The sequence below is a fragment of the Aythya marila genome (assembly GCF_965140915.1).
Source record: "Aythya marila genome assembly, chromosome: 3".
Lineage (NCBI taxonomy): Eukaryota > Metazoa > Chordata > Aves > Anseriformes > Anatidae > Aythya > Aythya marila.
In genome coordinates this window covers 19758608-19776526 of record NC_139044.1, presented here as the reverse complement: position 1 = coordinate 19776526, position 17919 = coordinate 19758608, and the positions used below count along the sequence as shown (strand labels likewise).

At 33.9% G+C, this 17919-nt stretch overlaps 1 protein-coding gene across 1 annotated transcript in view; it reads left to right on the top strand.

Annotated features, from left to right (window-relative positions):
* Positions 1-17919, top strand: part of USH2A (usherin) — a gene marked incomplete at its 3' end in the record, with an annotated part of 395140 nt that overhangs the window by 64778 nt on the left and 312443 nt on the right. Inside the window, exons 11-14 of the mRNA XM_082757605.1 lie at positions 2261-2456; positions 5744-6385; positions 12388-12571; positions 17626-17789. Of these exons, the coding sequence (XP_082613731.1) occupies positions 2261-2456; positions 5744-6385; positions 12388-12571; positions 17626-17789 (1186 nt within the window). The remainder of the gene's footprint in view (positions 1-2260; positions 2457-5743; positions 6386-12387; positions 12572-17625; positions 17790-17919) is intronic.

Genomic DNA, 17919 nt, shown 5'->3' with positions numbered 1-17919 from the left:
AAATAAAATCATTTATACCACAAAGTTAGTTTACTGTCATCTCTGCATTCCCCAGAACACTTGATGACAGAAAAGCTAAATCTGAAAAAATGAGGCTGTGGTATGTGTCCCATGAAACTAACTTTTTTGTGCATTAACCCAACTTGACCATAGTAAACATGTTTTGAGTCTATCCTTCAGCTGTGCTGAAGAGAAGGTAACTCACTTTGCTTAGGCTTTTAAATGACTACAAAGGAAAAAAAATAATTGTACCCTTATTTAATGTACAGTACTCTCTCTTTTTCTAGTGTGACACAGATAACAGTCCCAACTTAACTACTATACTATACTAATCTCTTGTTGACTGTGGACAATACAAAAAAAGGAAGCAAAACTTTCATACACCAGTACTGATACAGTCTGCAGAATATGAAGCTTAAATGGGGCATACAGAATTTCTTAGAGGATGTGTTTCTTTGATCAGTGGTCAGAAAGTGGAACTCAGCTGCAGAATAGGACGTGACCTTCCCAGACATTCTCATATCACAGCCACCATTCTCCAGCTGGCTGTATGTAACCTTGAGGCTATTCAACATAACTACACTGCAGAATTTGCAAAATACATAAATATATCTCACTGGTGTTGCAAGTTGGAAACAGACAAGGTGATTGGCCTAAGTGTATATACTTCCGGATGTTTGTGGAGTACTTTAATTCTTCGTTTGCAAAAGCTTCAGTTCAGTTGAACGTGTTGTAATGAGTTAATCACTCATAAAAAAAACTTTTCAATTTTTATACTAATGGTTTGGGGCTTTGTTTTACGTTTGTATTGAGAACTGCATGACATTCTTAGGTAAGTGGTCATATGCACAATTTGTACTTAATATTATACTTAATTTATACTTAATACTACAAGTATATATACTATGTAATACTTGTAGTATTATATATATAATACAAGTGATGAAATCTGGTGGACTGGTAGTTGATCAAGGATGCTCTCTAACTTGTAAATGCTCTTTCAGCTTTGAGTACTGTGGTGTTGTAATAGGAATTGCAGATGTGAATGGCTGATGTGTAATTTCTACTACAATGTGACAAAATGATAGACCTAATTTCTGTCACAAAAACTTGGTAGGTTTTCTTCATGTTTACATTAATATAAAACAAATGAAAAGGGAGAAAAGGTATTATTTTTTCCAGCCTTACTCAATTCTTTCTCCTAGAAAGCACTCATGCAGTGTCTCTTCATGCCCTGTTCTCCTTTTCAGTTTTCCATTGAGGAAAATTCTCTCCTTGCTTTTTAATGACTTCCAGTGTGTAGTTTTTTTATGTTCCTTGACTATGAATCCTAGTTTTTTGGCCAAACCTTATGCTTCTCTCAATTGGTTTGACTCCCTGTTCTCATCTGTGTTGTGCATTGACTGATACTTTCTATTATTTCCCTATCCCTGTGCCACTTCACTTTTCTTATGGTTTTCCCACTGTATCAGAAAGTGATAAATGTAGTTTTTTCTGACTTTCAGAGGCTTGAAATCAACTTTTCAGGAGCTCTTTAATCTTACACAGGATGAGAGAGTCGTACTCCCAAATCATGGCTCAGGCATAACAAAGGATGCATCAGATGCATCAGATCCTTCCAAGTAGTAATGCTACCCATTTAGGGAGAAGGAGAGGAACATCCAGGTGCTGAAGTGGAATATTTGGATCCCAGGTGAACCAAGTAAAGAGAGAGCCATTGGGTCATATCCAGAAGAGAGAATTTATCATTGAGTCATCAAGGAAAAACTCTTTCAATTTTGCTTTATTCTCACCTAACTAATATTTTCATTAAAATAAATAAGCATATAATCTTACAAAGAGCAAAGAAAATGAAAAACTTGACCTTTGAAAATGACACAATATTTTATAGTAACTGATCCAAAAAATACAGTTTATTTAAATATAAATCATCATTTATGCAATAGAATTTTGTAATTTTTTTTCAGCTTTCTCTGTCCAGCTGGTGAATACTGCTGCATTGTTTACTCAGTTCTTTTTTTCTTCTGTTTTGAAGGGGAAAGACTTTTAAACTCTAGTAAAAATTGAACAGGTACAGTGATTAATATCTCTCTTCTCTCTCTGAACAAGTTTTAAAAAAAAAAATGTTACACAGGCTTATTTTTTCTGTTCCATTTAAAGTTTTTTCCTCCCCAACTCATACTTCCATTCTTGTTGCTAATGAGTGTATCATCTAAAAATAGATATGTTCATCATTCTATAATATTTTGTATCTTTCTAGATTGGAGGCCAGTGTAATTGTAAGAGACATGTGTCTGGCAGACAATGCAATCAGTGCCAGGAAGGATTCTACAATCTACAACAGTCAAACCCTGATGGCTGCAGTCCCTGTAACTGTAATACCTCTGGGACAGTCGATGGAGATATTACCTGTCACCAAAATTCAGGCCAGTGCAAGTGCAAAGCAAATGTTATTGGTATGTGTAATGCAAGAGTTCGGAGCCACTTTTCTTGTTATCTCTGGAAATAAACACTTAATTTGTAAATGAAAAGTATAGTAAACTTCTTTGCTGAAGGCAGAATTTAAAAATGAATGAAATTAACTGTTGGAAAATTATTAATTTAATAATTCTATCAAACTACAGCTTGAAGCTTAGTTTAATCAACCCTTTAGAAGTTTCTTTATGGTATAGCTGCATTAGCTTACATAGCTCCATACTAATAAGGCACAGAAATAATGTAATTTGCTTACTGCATAGATGTTTCTTTTAGGAAATTAACACTTTTTCAAAATGTTTTATACTTAATGAGTTCTAAGCAAATCATTTCCATGCTAGTTTTCTTAATAGAGCAAAATAAATGGATTTTTTTTCTCAAAATATTCTGTGCTACAGGGTCCTTTGTGATAAATCTATCCATTTTTTTTTCTATTATATTTCTTTGAACTGTTCCTATGAAATGCAAAATAAGTCAACATAATTCCACAGATCATGTACATAGCTAGGGTTAGTTATCAAGGGCCACATAATTTTAATTTTGTAATTCAATGCCAAGCTGATTATAATAAACTGCTACCTTCTGCGTTATTTATCATTTTTTTTACAAGACATGCTTTTTTGTTTGTTACTCCCACAGGTATTTTTCAGAAATTAGATTTGATTATAGCAATTTATTACTTCCAGCATATTTGAGGGGAGCCACAGCCACATAAGGACAAAATTTATCAAGTGCCCAAAATACACAGTATATATAATACACTTTGAAATGTTGATGTATGGGAATATTATGCAAGGAGAATTTCCTGATAAAGTGAGCCTTGCATGGTAACTGTACGTGTCTCAGACTATACATGTCTCAAGAAAAAAAAAAAGATATCTTTTCCTGCTTTGTTATTAACACAATTAGTAATTTATTCTTTTGTCAGTTAAATGTGGTTGTAGGTTGTGCTAACAACATTCAAGTTTCAAGTTTCTAATAATTTATTGATTTGTGAAAATTGAATTATTTGTAGTATTGTGAGCATTCCTTTGTCTCTTCTTTCTTCTTGTTGTAGCTGGAATTTCAAAAAAGGAATTTCAAAATAACAAATAAAGAAAAATAACTCTAAACAGACATAAAACTGAACCATCTCTATCCTCTTTCTGTGGAATACAAAGTACCTGTTTTCCATATGGTAAAGAGGGTGATAAAAGTCAAATATAATCTCTGTGACTTTATCTGTGCATCCTAAAACCACTCTTTAGTAAAGTTCAGTAAAATGAACTTCAGAAAATTCTTAATTAAATGTTCTTTGCATACATTTTGATTTTTCTAAAATTCTTCCTCTGTGAAAATTTTTCTTAACTCAGTGGGAGTTTGGTGTACTAGAAACTCACAGTGTGGTTCTTACATATTTGATTGTCTACATATTACTTTTCTCTCTTTGATAGGAACAATAAGAATTATTTCTGCTAAAAAGTAGCACAAAACCAGTGTAAATCTATGCTTTCTGCAAATTTATTTCTAAGTGAAGTGGGGGGGCTTTTGTTAAACAAGTAACCAACTATTAACAGGATAAAGACATAATTCTTTCCAGACTGGGTTATCTTTTTTGTTTTCCAAACCAATTCTAATAAGCTTCTATATATACATAAGCTTCTATATACACATGCAGTAAACTTAACAGAGAATTTGGATTTGTAAATTGTTTTTTAGAGCAAACAGTCTGTTGCCCTTTTATCTATTTAAACAAACATCATAACAGAAAAATGCAACCATGGACTGTGGTGTTATGAAACATGAACTGTTAGAGTTAACACAACTGTTAAATCTTACTAATGATTCTATCACCAGTAAAATACATTAGCACCAATAATTTTATTAAAGTAGGTCATTCATCTAGAATAAAAAGGTAGAAGAATGTGAATTAAATGCCAAGCGTGCTAACTCCCCTGTACTTGTTAACATTGAATGTGATGCCCTGTAGGCCTTCCTCAGTATCGTTAGGAATAGATTACCTGTCAGGAATATGTATGGCATATTCAAATAAGCACTGCGCATATTTTTAAAACTGATATGATATGAATCCATGTAGACCAATTTTAATAGTTCAAAATGAGTCATAATTCTTGTTAACAATACAGTTATTTTTAAAATTTGCAGCAATAGTGGTCCTTTTTTATTTTCCTTATTGAAATTAAATGATATGCCTTAGGTGAGTCATTCATCACTGTTAAAGGAACTTGCCTTCTGTTGGAGTTTTTGAGTTTTATCCATATGTATAATGTATTTCCTACCATTTTTTAGTTTTATTTTTCTGCATATAAGATGTTAAATATATGTTTGTATGTTTTTGTACTTTTAAATGATAACATTTTGGTAGAAGATGGTATTTATTTTTTTCAGGATGCAACAATTAAGTGATGGCTTCACAGTGAAGGATTTTCCCACTGCAAGGGAATGCAAAATTGAATTTGCATTTTTCATATAATAATCTAGTTTGCTTTCTTGTAATGTACATTTTATAAACTAAAATAAAAATGCTATCCCTTGGGGCAGGGATAAAGCAAGTAATGACTTTGAAAACAAAGCTAATAAAACAACAGGATGAAGTATGAAGAAAAACGTTTAGATTTCAGTGTACTGTATGAATTAACTAAATCATACATTTAGATAAAAATATTTCATTTTGGATTATGGAAAACATTTCTGCTTTCAGAGAGGTTTTTCAGTTAACTTTCAGCCAACAATAAACACTAACGTAAGTGTAAGCATTGTTCAAACCAAAGTACAGTGTTAAGTAAGTCATCAGAATAAGTCTTATATTGTCCTAGAGTATATTTAATGTTTTTAATATAGTATATAAATCTGTTATCGGAAAGGACTGAAAGCCAAGTACTATTCCCTTTATGTTGCACTGTACTACATAGGGAGAATAGTTCGTGTAAGCACTGGTTGTGCAGCAGGTGATTTTCCAGGGACGAAGGTGATTTTTTTTTTTTTTTGGTCTTGAAATGTTGCAAAGAATCTCTTGTAGAAGTAGCTTAAATTATATTGAGATGCCAAAAGAAATGGATGAGTTCTGGAACAAACTGGAAAAGCAAACAGGTTTTTGGGATGCCACTCCTCTTCAATTAATTTGTGCAGCCCTTTCATTCCTGTTAATTATGCTAGTGAAGAATATTACACACAACTTTCCCCCAAGTATGCTTACACTATTTTTGAATTGAAATTGATGGATTTTCAGCTTTATTACTTTTATTTTTGTTACCTTTTATCTTTCCAGGTCTTAGGTGTGATAATTGCAATTTTGGATTTAAAGCTCTCAGATATTCCAATGAAGATGGATGTGAGCCTTGTTGGTGCAACAGCCATGGCTCAGTGAACCAATTTTGCAATCCTCTCACTGGGCAGTGCAATTGTAAAGAACAAGTAAAAGGACTTCACTGTGATACCTGTGTGGACAACTTTTATGGGCTAGATGTGACTGGCTGCAAGGCTTGTGAGTGTAACATTGCAGGTTCGTTTTCTGGAACAGTGTGCAATGCAAAGACAGGGCAATGTGCATGTAAACCAAATATTGGAGGAAGACGATGCAACAGATGCCTAGATGGCTACCACAAAGTACAAGACAAGCATTCCTTTGTTTGCCTGCCATGTGACTGTGATAAAGCAGGTACAGTAAATGGCTCTCTTCTTTGTGACAAATCAACAGGACAGTGTCCTTGCAAAGCTGGTGTAACTGGCCTTCAGTGCAATCAGTGCATGCTTCACACGTACAACCTCAGCATGAGCAACCTCCTTGGCTGCCAGCATTGTGACTGTGATGCTCTGGGTACATTAGCAGGAACAGTTTGTGACCATGTTTCTGGACAGTGTGTATGTCTGCCTCATCGTCAGGGGAGAAGGTGTAATGAGTGTAAGCCAGGTAAGGAAATTGAAAGAAAATCTATCTGATGTAGTAAGCTTTGTTTTGTTGCACGTTGTCATAGTTCCTCCAGTTTTAATGTGTACTTCATGTCTGACACTTCTCTGATGTCATTAATTTTGTTTATTTATTTACATTTTTTCCTAACTTTGTGAGTGAGAGGGAAGTATTAATGTCCGTATTGACATTAAATACGTATTCTATTGCCAGAGACTATATAATTTGTGTCATTACAGCACTTTTGATATGTCCAAAATATCTTATTATTGTAGATATTGGAAAACTATCCAATTCATCACAGCCAATTCACTGAATAAATTGCAGTCTAAAAGTTAAGTTAGCATAGTTTGATGACCTCATAACAAAATAGTGGTTTTGGATGGATGAGGACAAGCACTTAAGGAAGCGTAAAGCTGAGCATGGTACAGAGGAGCGGTGGACCTTAGTTTCTGGCATGGAGATAATTTGGTTGAACTCAGATGGTGCTGGCAAGTATGCTGCTCAGAAACTGTACATCTGCCTTGCTGTGTTGAGGATGTGCTGGCTTTCATGAGGACTGCTTGCAGTTTGACCCTACAAATAGCTGATAGTGCAGTTGCTGTGTGTCTGTTCAAGCTTTCATACTGTATTATTGTACACAGAGTTTAAATGTCTGTTATAAGTGGGTAGTTCTGTAGTTACACATAAATGTTTTTGTTTTAAAAAGGAGGTGGTTAAAGTGAAACTACAGGTAATATTAACCTACCTTGAATAATAATATCAAGCAGATAGATTTAGTTCATGTTAAATACATATGCAATTTGTTAAAATAGCAGGTCACATTAAAAGGTACATTATAGCTCCATTGGTTTTAATATGCCATTCAATAATTTGAACAGAGGTTAAAAAAGCTGCTTAACCTCCATTAAGTATTTTTAAAAATATTTTAATTTAAATTATTTTAGGTGCATATACTAATAAATAAGGCACTGTTCTGTTTTTCTTAGTTCCTCCTCCAGTGCTATTTGACCTGCTAACCCTCTACAGCAGCCACTTAATCAGAGATCGGCAGAGGAGTGATGTCAAGGCTTCCCGAGTCAGCGACCGCCCTTGTCCTTGAAAAAGAAAGGCCAGGGTTTATGCAGAACTAAATGGTTTAAAAAGGTTTAATTGATAGTATGAACGGTTGATAGTATGAACAGTTTGTGGAAAAGCCTACGTGGCACTCAAAGGAATACTTCCACAATAGTTCCTGTTTAAAAAATATATATATATATATATGTATTCACACATATATTCATTTTCATAAGAATAGCATTTAACATTGCTAAGAAATAAGTGTAAACATGTATGTGCCGAACACAGAGCTCTCTTTTGTAGGTGAAAGTGTAAGTCCTTAGTACTGTAAAAGCATTGTATTACTCTTAGTATAGTATACAGTGTACTGTGTTATTTTCATTGACATTTCAGTGTTGACCCCAGTCTGAGCTGATTCCGTACTGTACTGTATCTGACTTTATATAAAATCTTTGTTAATATATTCCAAAGAAAAGTTTTCTATAAAACAGGGTTGATTATAATGAGAAAGTCGAAACACGCAGTTGAATTAGTATTGCTTGCCCCTGTCAGAAAGCTAGAAGTAAGAAAATGGTGGGGTAGATGGGGTGGGGAGGGGTGTGTTGGTGGGAAGAAAACACAACACAAAACACATCAAACCAAAATCTCATGAAATTCAGACCATAGTATCAGGTAGATCGTGACTATTGATAGAAGGACTTGTTTAATCAGAAGTGTAACAAAGAAAAAATGCAACAACAAACTTAGTAGTGGAAAAGCTGTATGATGAAATGGGAGAGGTGAATTGTATTGGACAACTTTGTGTCATAGATGTATGAAGCCTTGAAAAAATGACTGTGAAACTCCCATTTATTTTACAAAGAAAAGTATGGAAGAATTGAATTGACTTCAGGTACACTGTAGCCTTGCTTTGTTTTTTCTTGGAACAAAGATAAGAAGATGCACTCCAAGTATATATGGAGTCAACACCGCCTAATTAAAAGCACACCATTAACTTGTTTAAACTGTCATCCCTAAAACATAGTGAGGACTTCTTAAGCTAGTTTAGCTGTTGTCCTTGCAGCTAAACATTCCTAAAACATACGGAAGGCATTTCAGATTTGTGGCCTGAGTTTCCTTAGTAGAATACAGGATCTGTCTTTTTTTTTTTTTTTTTTTTTTTTTAATCCTTGTATAATTAGCGATATTTAAAATAACTTTAGAAGAAAGAATTCCCCATTGTATCATACCTTCTATGTGCTTCAAGAAAATCTATGAAGTTTCCAGAAGTTACTAAAACCTTAATGCAGGAAGAGCTGTCAAGGGAGAAAAATTCAAACACAAATGCAACTTCAGGAAATCATTTTACTATGAGAATTTCCTTTTTGTAAATTGTTTGAAGAGCATTCAGACATGTGTATCATCTCATAAGCTGCATCCGTGACCTGCTGTATTCCAATTTGTTCTGACAGAAGTAACATTTTTCATAGATTTATTCATGCTTGTATACACTTTAAACTAGTTGTGTTTAAAACAAAACAAAAAAAAAAAAAGAGAGAGAGAGAAAAACTTGTTTCTAAGAGAAAACAGAACAAAAATGCAGTCTTACCTTATATATCAACTTGGTTTTGAGATGTCCTACATTGCAGAAGTAGAGATCTGATCTTCCTAACTGCTGCATAGGAGTGAACAGTTGTCTTATTCCATGACTGTCGTTCCATGCTGACTAAGATTTGCTCCACACAAATCCTCCTCAACACAGATCATAGATCTTGAATCTTCTCATCAGTGCAGCAAAGAAACAAAACAAACCAAAAAGGTATTTTTGCTTATTTGCTTAATTTATTTGCTTAATGACCACAGCTTTTCAGCTGGACATACACAGAAAAGGTGTAAACCAGAATGCAGAACATGTGGCCAGGCAAATGTATGGAGCTTTCGTGTATGTGTTGCCTCCCTTCTTGACCAGAGAAATGTGAAGCATGCAGTGACAAAATTGACGGTGTTGCTAACCATTTTACAACACAGACTGTAGTTGTAGTTAAGAAATGAGAGATGCTGATGTAGTTGATAAGCATGTATATGTGCTAAGGAATTTTTCAGGTGGTCCCTTTTCATGTAGTGGGAGAAATAATAGTATAATTAAAGAAGGAAGATGAATACTTTGCTATGACTTTCATTCTTCCTTTTGAAGAGTGTATTTGATTGACAAATGCTATCAGTTATAGTTGAATTAGAAAAAAATCTGAAAAAGAATAAGCATAATACTAGCTATATACTTAGATCTTGTAGAGATTTGCAGTGGCTGTCTTAAAATTGGAAATTGGCTCTATTATACAACAGTGGATCCTTCATAAAGCAAATTTTATGAGCCCTTCTAACCTTGCTGTAAATTTAGCTTGCATTAAGTTGTTTCTTATTCCTTCCTGCCAAATTCTAGGTGGTAGAAGTAAATAATAATAATAATAATTATGAAAAATAGTATGAATTTATCTCTTCTCTTTTTTTTTTCAATGCTTATTTAAGTTATTAATTTGCCTATACATTTTTTGGGGGGCTGGAGGGAGCATTCTCATGTTTTCACATACCTCACTTTTTCATACCTTTCTTTTTTTATTAATTGACTATTACTTGCCACTTTTAGATTTCAAGAATATCAAGAAACTCATGTAGATTTTTAGAGTGCTTGTAGAAGATTATCATAAAAAAAAAAAAAAAAATAAGTATCAAATTCTATACTCCTCTACAGTGGTTTGGCTGTTATGACATTAGGGTATAGACATTAGAACCAGGCTGTTTAACTTGAGGCTATTGATTCTTTATACTCACAATATTTTTTCTGCTGTGACAAAAGTATATGCTATAGTGATCAGTCCTGCTTAGCTGAAATTCATTTCTATACTAGAGATCAGCTTATTTATCCACTATGGTATTTTCTTACACATCACTTCTATGCAAAACTTCTGGTGGACAAGGATCCATTGTAGCCTGCATGATTATCATTTACTACAGCTGTAAACTGGGTACCGAAGTAGTGCTTTGACCTTCTGCTGGAGTCCAGGCTTAAACTTGTTTCCTATCTTCCAGTTACATTCTTCAAGTGAAGTTCATTGTGCTCAAGAGTGACATTGCTGGGAAATGGTCTCTTCTATTTATGCACAGGATGGGTACTGTACGGTGCAGACAACTGCAGTATGAGATAATACATGCTGCCTCACTAATAACTTCAAGCTATTCAGTCTCTGTGGTGGCTCAGTTTGGGGCCTCTCTGGAATAAAGTACCAACAGCATGTTTTTTTTACGATGCGAATGTATGTTAACTGGAGACTGATATCACTTCAGTGTCCACTTGAGATTTATCTCACTGAGGACCAGAGGCTAAACTCGAACAAAGATTTGAGCAGTAAAATTCTAATGTTTTCAATTTGTTTAGTTCTTCTGCTATTTGGATATGAGCTCACAGTGCAACACTGCTATGAAGACAGAGAATACTACCCTAGGGGTGTATATATGAAGCTATCTCATGTAAGAGAAAATAAATAATAAGGCCTTGGGCAATATGACATGTTACAATACAATTTGGGGCCCTTTATTATAAAGCAGGACATCAGAAAGTTATTGGACGGTGAAAAAGGTTTGGTAACTGAGAACATGACTAAGAAGAAACTGATTGAATTTCATCTGTAGATAGGAAAGCTGTCTGACAAGTCTGTGCAAATACTGCTTACCTGTTTGACTAAAGATGGATTTTCTTCTGTTCAAGTTGTGCAATAATTAATAGTAAACAGATGACAGAGACGGAAACTCCTAACAACAGCCCTATCTTAGGTTCAGTGTTTGAAGATCAGTACTCACAGCTGACAAGTGCCAGACTAAGACTGCATCACCATTATCATTTGCATAAGTCATACACATAAAAAAAGACTATACTAGTGGTACATTATCACACAAAATTGTACAAAATGTCTTGCTTGTAATTTCATGTGAGGCTGTGAATGATGAATTACGTTCTTCAATTCTCAGCTTAGAAGTATATACAGTCTGTCTAATTGTATTTATCTGGAATGGGTTAGTTGCATGGATGAAGTTTCATTGTGAGGGGAAAGAAAAATAAATAGTATAGCTTAAATGTACCAAATATACTGTGGGAAAAGTAGGGTGAATGCTCTAGTTGATAATTTGAAATAATACAGGAACAGAAGGGTGGCATTCAGAATGAAGGCTTTTTAATAGCAGATGAGTAACTTTTTTTCAATAGTTTATTATTTACTGTGAAAGGTGTTTTTTATCTATTTATTTATTGTGTGTGTAGGATACAAGCTATGTGTTTAATAGGAGTAAAAAAAAAAAAAAAAAAAAAAAAAAAGAAAAGAAAAAAAATCACATAGACCTGGGAATACTGACTAAATATAGGCGTTTTTAAGAATCTTCCTAATGTTCCAAGGGTTCAGCCAACCACTGGCTGAGAAAGATTAAGAGACCTTCCTAAGAAAACAAATGCATTTCTTGCATTTTGCAACTGTTTAATACTGGCCATTGTCAAGGATTAGATCACAGACCAGAATACACAAATGCCTGTTCTTGCATATTACTTTTTATGCTTCTACTGCATTTGTTAGCACCTCTCATGTCCTTGGGTCTTTACTTTCCCCATCGATATATTAATGTACTCCTCCTATTTTGCATTTGAATTTGCTCTGTCTATAACAAAGTCTGAAGATAGAGAATAAAAAATCAGAATTGGCAACTGCAGGATGAATATCATCTTTAAAAATGCCAATGACAACATTTAGAAGCTCTGTGCTGAAAAGGCTATACTGTTTTGTTTTGGGTTATATGTATTACTTAATCTTTCATTCTTTTGTTTCATCCTGGATTATAGGCAAGTTAATATCAGTCTTATTGGGTTCACTTTTTGCATCTGTTCTTATATTGTCGCTTATACAAAATCGCTTTCTCTCTTTTAGGTTTTTATTTTTCTCCATCCAGTGTCACTGGCTGTCTGCCATGCCTGTGCCATGTAGCCGGTTCAGTGAGTCAGGTTTGTGATACGCTAACTGGCCAATGTATTTGCCAAGATGCCTCTGTAACAGGACAGACATGTGAACATTGCAAAGAACATTATTTTGGATTTGACTCTGTCACAGGGAGGTGAGTGTTTTCTTTTTTACAATTCAGTTATATCATACTTTACATTTTTCTCATGGTACCTCTTTCTGAGTGACAATAAAAAGGTGCTCTACTTATAGTAAGCCTTCTTTGAATTTATGTACTCTCTGAGATTTACATGTTGTACGTTATACGTTTACTCTGTGCTTGCTTGTGAAGTAAAAAGTTTTGCCACAGATTTCAGTAGAAACAAAATGAAAGCTAATACTATCTAATGTATTAGATACTGGTAATTTTTTCATTACAATTCTGCGGTGTCCTCTGTAATGTGTCATTTTCTATGGTGTTAATCATTTACTCTTAAAATACAGGTTTTGGATTATATATAGGAAATGTAATCTGCCATTCTAATAAGCAGAATGCTTATGAAAAAATCCAGGGAGACATTTTCATGGAAAAATAAAGTAAAAAATTTACAGATATCCCTGTCTTTACAAATTTTTCAGCAGCAGTAGAAATATAGCACCTCTACTCTTAAAAATCTGTTTTTCTGAAGGTGTGTGTGTTTTTCAGGACTTAGTTATGTGCCACAGGGTGAATTGTTTATCTAATGTAACCTGGGGCCTTTACGTACAGTGAAATTATATGGATATATTCTCTGGAATGTAAGGGGTGTAAAATATATCTGTAGGTAGTGCGTTGTAATTCCAACTATTGCTCTATCTTTCTCTTCCAGTGTCGTCTTTCTTGCTTAATCCCCACAATCTCAATTTTCTTTTAAATATTGTCCAGAAAGATTGCACAACTGTAATGCTATCATATTTTTATGCAGACTGATGGTGGTAATGTGTTTTCTTATGCTTAACATGTTTGCCCTTAAAAAAACAAAATTCCACAAAAAAAGACTTAAAATGTACCATGTTCTTTCCCTTGTGCTCCTTTCCCCCAGCTACTGTGGGTAGACATGCTTTTAGGCAGTGATTATCAGTCTTGTCTGGCATATACTTGACATTATTCTGCAGATTTTTCACTTTCACTTTTATGTTACTGTCACTCATTAGGAGATTTTTAAAATTATTTTTTACTGTTGTGGGTCACAGAGGCTTCCGCTAATGGCCATAAAGTAATCTGTAGAATAAGGACTTCCTATTTTCACTTCCTGCCATTTCTAATGGTAAAGGATATAATCTGTACAATATTAAATTTCCCTTTTAAATATGTTTTCCTTATTATTACTGATCTTTTTTTTTTTTTTTTTTTTTTTTTTTTTTTTTAGTTACTTGGAGTAGATTTTATTTCTTATTTTTAGTATGTGAGCGAAAGGTTTCAATGTGGAAGAAATAGCTCTCCTGAACTAGATATTGGCCCCCAATTACTTGCATTTTGAGTTGCATTCTGAAATTCAAAATCTAGAAATATCTAGATCCAGTGTAGCTCATCTTGTAAAGACAGAAGTTTTTACAGTTCTGGAATTTGAATCAGAGTTGTTTTAATGCCTTAATACTTCTTAATCCTCATGACAGTATTGAAGACTGTTCCAGTAGTACATTAACATGATTAACTTGTGTTACATACACTTGGCTTCCTTTTGGTTAGCATCTACTCGGTCAGTGTACCTCTATTCTTCAGGCAGAAACATTTATCTACTGAAAATGGTAATCCGAGTCTCTATTAGTCTATCTTAATCCATTTCTTTAACTGTTGTTATCTTCTTAAAAAAGAGCAATATGCTTTTTCTTTCTTTGTGAAGTTACGAAGCAATTTAAACCATCCTGGCTCTTAGTGTCTTTTAAGGATTCTACAGTAACAGAATAAAAAGGGTATGAGTTATCTGTAGTGGCAAAGACATATCTGTCTTAGCACAATAGCAGAAAAGAAGCAGAAGTGGTGATACACAGAAACTGTGAGTCTTTAAAATTCTATGAGCCTTAGAAGAAATCAACACACATATACATTCCTCTGTGATGTTCTTAAGATAAAACAGGAACTCCATATTTTTTAATGCATTTCAGCTTATGAAGCAGGAAAATTTCCTTGGCAATCAGGGAATTAGAGATTCTGGGTGTTTGCAGTGGTCTGAACAGATCTGTAATGATTATGGGCATTGTTACGCATTTGAAATTACTTATCTCTGTATTGTTTACTATAATGAACAGGTCAATGAACATCACAAATTGTTTATCTATCTATATATATATCTTGACAGATTACTGTTTATGAAATCCATTTAGCAAGTGAAGTTTTCCCATAAGGATGAAAAATGAAGATTTTAAACAGATTGCTGGAGAGGCTCTAACTGCACCTAGAGAGTCAATGTAATAAAGGTTTCTCTATATTAATATTACAAAAACCATTTATCCTCACAAAATCAATATTGCAATTCATCTTGGCCCGACATTTCTCTATCCATGTTTTAAAGTCCGTTTTCTTTGATTATATGTAATTCTCATTTAATAAATCTCAAATATATTTGACTCAGAGTATCCTGATGAAGTAGCATTTAACAAGAACGCTGAAAATATTCCTTACATGATTAAAAGTTTAAAAGAATTAATTTTTCTCTTTTTAATTGAATGACTCCTTAACCATGAACTGTGAATGAAAACAAAGCCAGTTCTACCATTCTGCTGTTAGAGAAAACAATGTATGTGGCATCTTGACCCTAAAAATAAATGTGGGCAACCCTATGGAACTGGATATGATGACGTGCTTGCTGTTTACAGGATCAGGACCCTAATTCAGTACAGGTGGAGAAAGGGAGCCTACACTTTAGAAGAAAATACAACTATTTCAAGTGAAAAGAAGCAGCCCCACCCTATCAGGCAGTGGAAAGTATTACTGTGAATGTAGGTGTATGCGAGTTTGATTGTCTCATGTGAATGATAATGAAAACTGGGATACTCAGGGGGCCCTGATTTGTGCAGCAATATACAGGAGAGTAGAAAGAAAAGCTTGTGCTTGTCTCATACTGTTTATATACTGAGACTATTTTGTTACTCCCCAACTATATGCAATAAATATCATATAATCAAATTATGAAATAATAAAATATTTAATCGCTGAGCAAATAATTGTGCCTTCTTTCTTTCTATAACTAATCCATTTTTTTAAGTTATGGCATTTAAATAGTCTAAACAAAACCTCTATTTGAAGGGGGATTTGGATGCACTGTCTACAGATGAAAAGACTTAATACAGTTTGAAAAAATTGCCCTTTTCTCTTGACTATAAAAGAGCACAAACTACAGTACAGTGGTTTCCAAGAGAAAATGTATTTTATTTATTCCCAAAGGGATATTAGTCCATAAAACAAATTTGCAGCTTATTTTGCAGCTTTAGCTTTTATCAGCCTTTTTAAGGGTGTTGAATGATTACCCAGGAGATCACACAACACAAGCTGCTGTGGAGTAAAGGAACTCTAATACAGATAGCTCTGTGATGGGTAGAAAATATATGTGAAGAGTTTTCTTAAACTTGTTTAAAAATCTGTCACATTTAATGTCTATTTCACTGATTATTGACCTGAATTTTCGTGTCCTAATGTGAAAACAGTTTCCACCACCCCTTCCATTTTCCTTTGTCGTTAAAAGCCAACACCTAAACGGTAACTGAACTCACTTTTATTTCTGCCTCCATACAGATAGGAAGAGATAGGCCAAAGTGACAGTGATAACTGGAAAAAAAAAAGTGAAGTAAATTGTGTAAAGGCACCTCCACCTACTTCCTCAGATCTGGTGAAATTGGTCAAGGGGAGATAAGCAGAAAATAAACAAACAATTCTAATCTAGTCTTAGAGCTAGCAGAGCAGAGGAGAAGTGGCAGGGCTACCTCTCCCTCAGATTCTTCCAAGGTCTTTCTGCTGTTTCATCATCTTAGGACCTGGTGCCTGATATTGTTTAGGCTTGAAAATGGGACTCAATTTTGCAGCTTAGGACAAGGGGAGTGATGTGCAGATTTTCTAGCATGTTTTAGCTGCACTGTACAGTCCAAAATTTCTCCCAGTTCTTGATTTTTCAAAACTCTTTTAAATTATACTCTAAAGTTCAATGTTTTATTTGCCATTGTTGACTTTTTCTGCTACAACAAATAATAGTAGTCTGTGGATATTATAAAAGTAGTTGCAGTAAAGAAAAAAATGCTTTGCTTAACTTCTGAGATTTTGCAAGTCTTTGAATATTTGCATAATCTGTCATTGGTATCCCTGCTTTAAATGAGTGTCAGTGGGGAAATAATATAGCAAGTGAAAAACAAGTTGATTGAGAGACGTTCCACATGCAAAAAACAAAGCATAAATTAGTGCTGAAAGTGTTGTACTGATGCCACAGAGATTTACAGAATTGAAATGTGGCATTTTTATGAACTGATGCTTATATATATATATAATATATATATATTTAATTTAACAAATACCTTAATTTAAACATCTAGTGTAAGTATCCTTTTAAGTTAATTCCATTTTGTCTATCAGGCAGCAAAGGAAATGTGCTTTCTGTTATAATAAGTTTTGCTTATCTTTGCATTTTTTACTATTTTGATCTGATATTTTTTTCTCCACTCTTGTCTTCGTATTCTTTCTGCTTTATCTGCAGTGGTTTATTTTTGCAACTTCAAGTTGCCTCTGTTATAATAAATTATTAACTAATTTTCATTTTCAACAAAAGACTAGTTTACTTTAAATTAGAAAGTTGCCTATTTTGTGCAGAAACCTGTGAAACTGGTAGCACATGTAACCCTGAACTCTAGTTGTGCAAAAAAAGGTTCATGGGTAAGCATTGCAAGACTGAGTACATAATGTGGTTATTACCAAACATCATTATGCATTTGATGTGTGGATCAATGTATTTAATAGATCTTTAATTTTGAGCAGTTTTCGTATAAATCAGAACATTATTCTGGCATTGAGGTTTTAATTTTTATAATGGGCACCTTTTTTAAAGTTACTTTTTTATCAGGCTAATGAATTTTCTGCTGTGTTTCAGGCTATTTCACTGTTTATGATTTTTGTGTTACACAAGAATCTTTTAAACAAAATCCTACTGTGCTTAACTGAAGTGCTAATGTGTTGTGATCACTTCCTTGATTTGTTTTTGTTTATAGATGTCAGCACTGTAATTGTCATCCTGCAGGAGCCATTAGTGCAACTTGTCATCTTGTTACTGGACAGTGTGTTTGTAAACAGTTTGTAACTGGCTTGAAATGTGACAACTGTGCTCCTGATGCTAGTAATTTGGATGTCCACAACCTATTTGGCTGCAGTAAAAGTAAGTGGATGTTAGGTCTTAAAAAACATGTATTTCAAATTAATGTTTCATTATCGATTTTGTGAGCATTAAAATAGTTTATTTATATTATTAAAATAGTATATTTCTTGCCCTTAGTTTAGGTATTTTT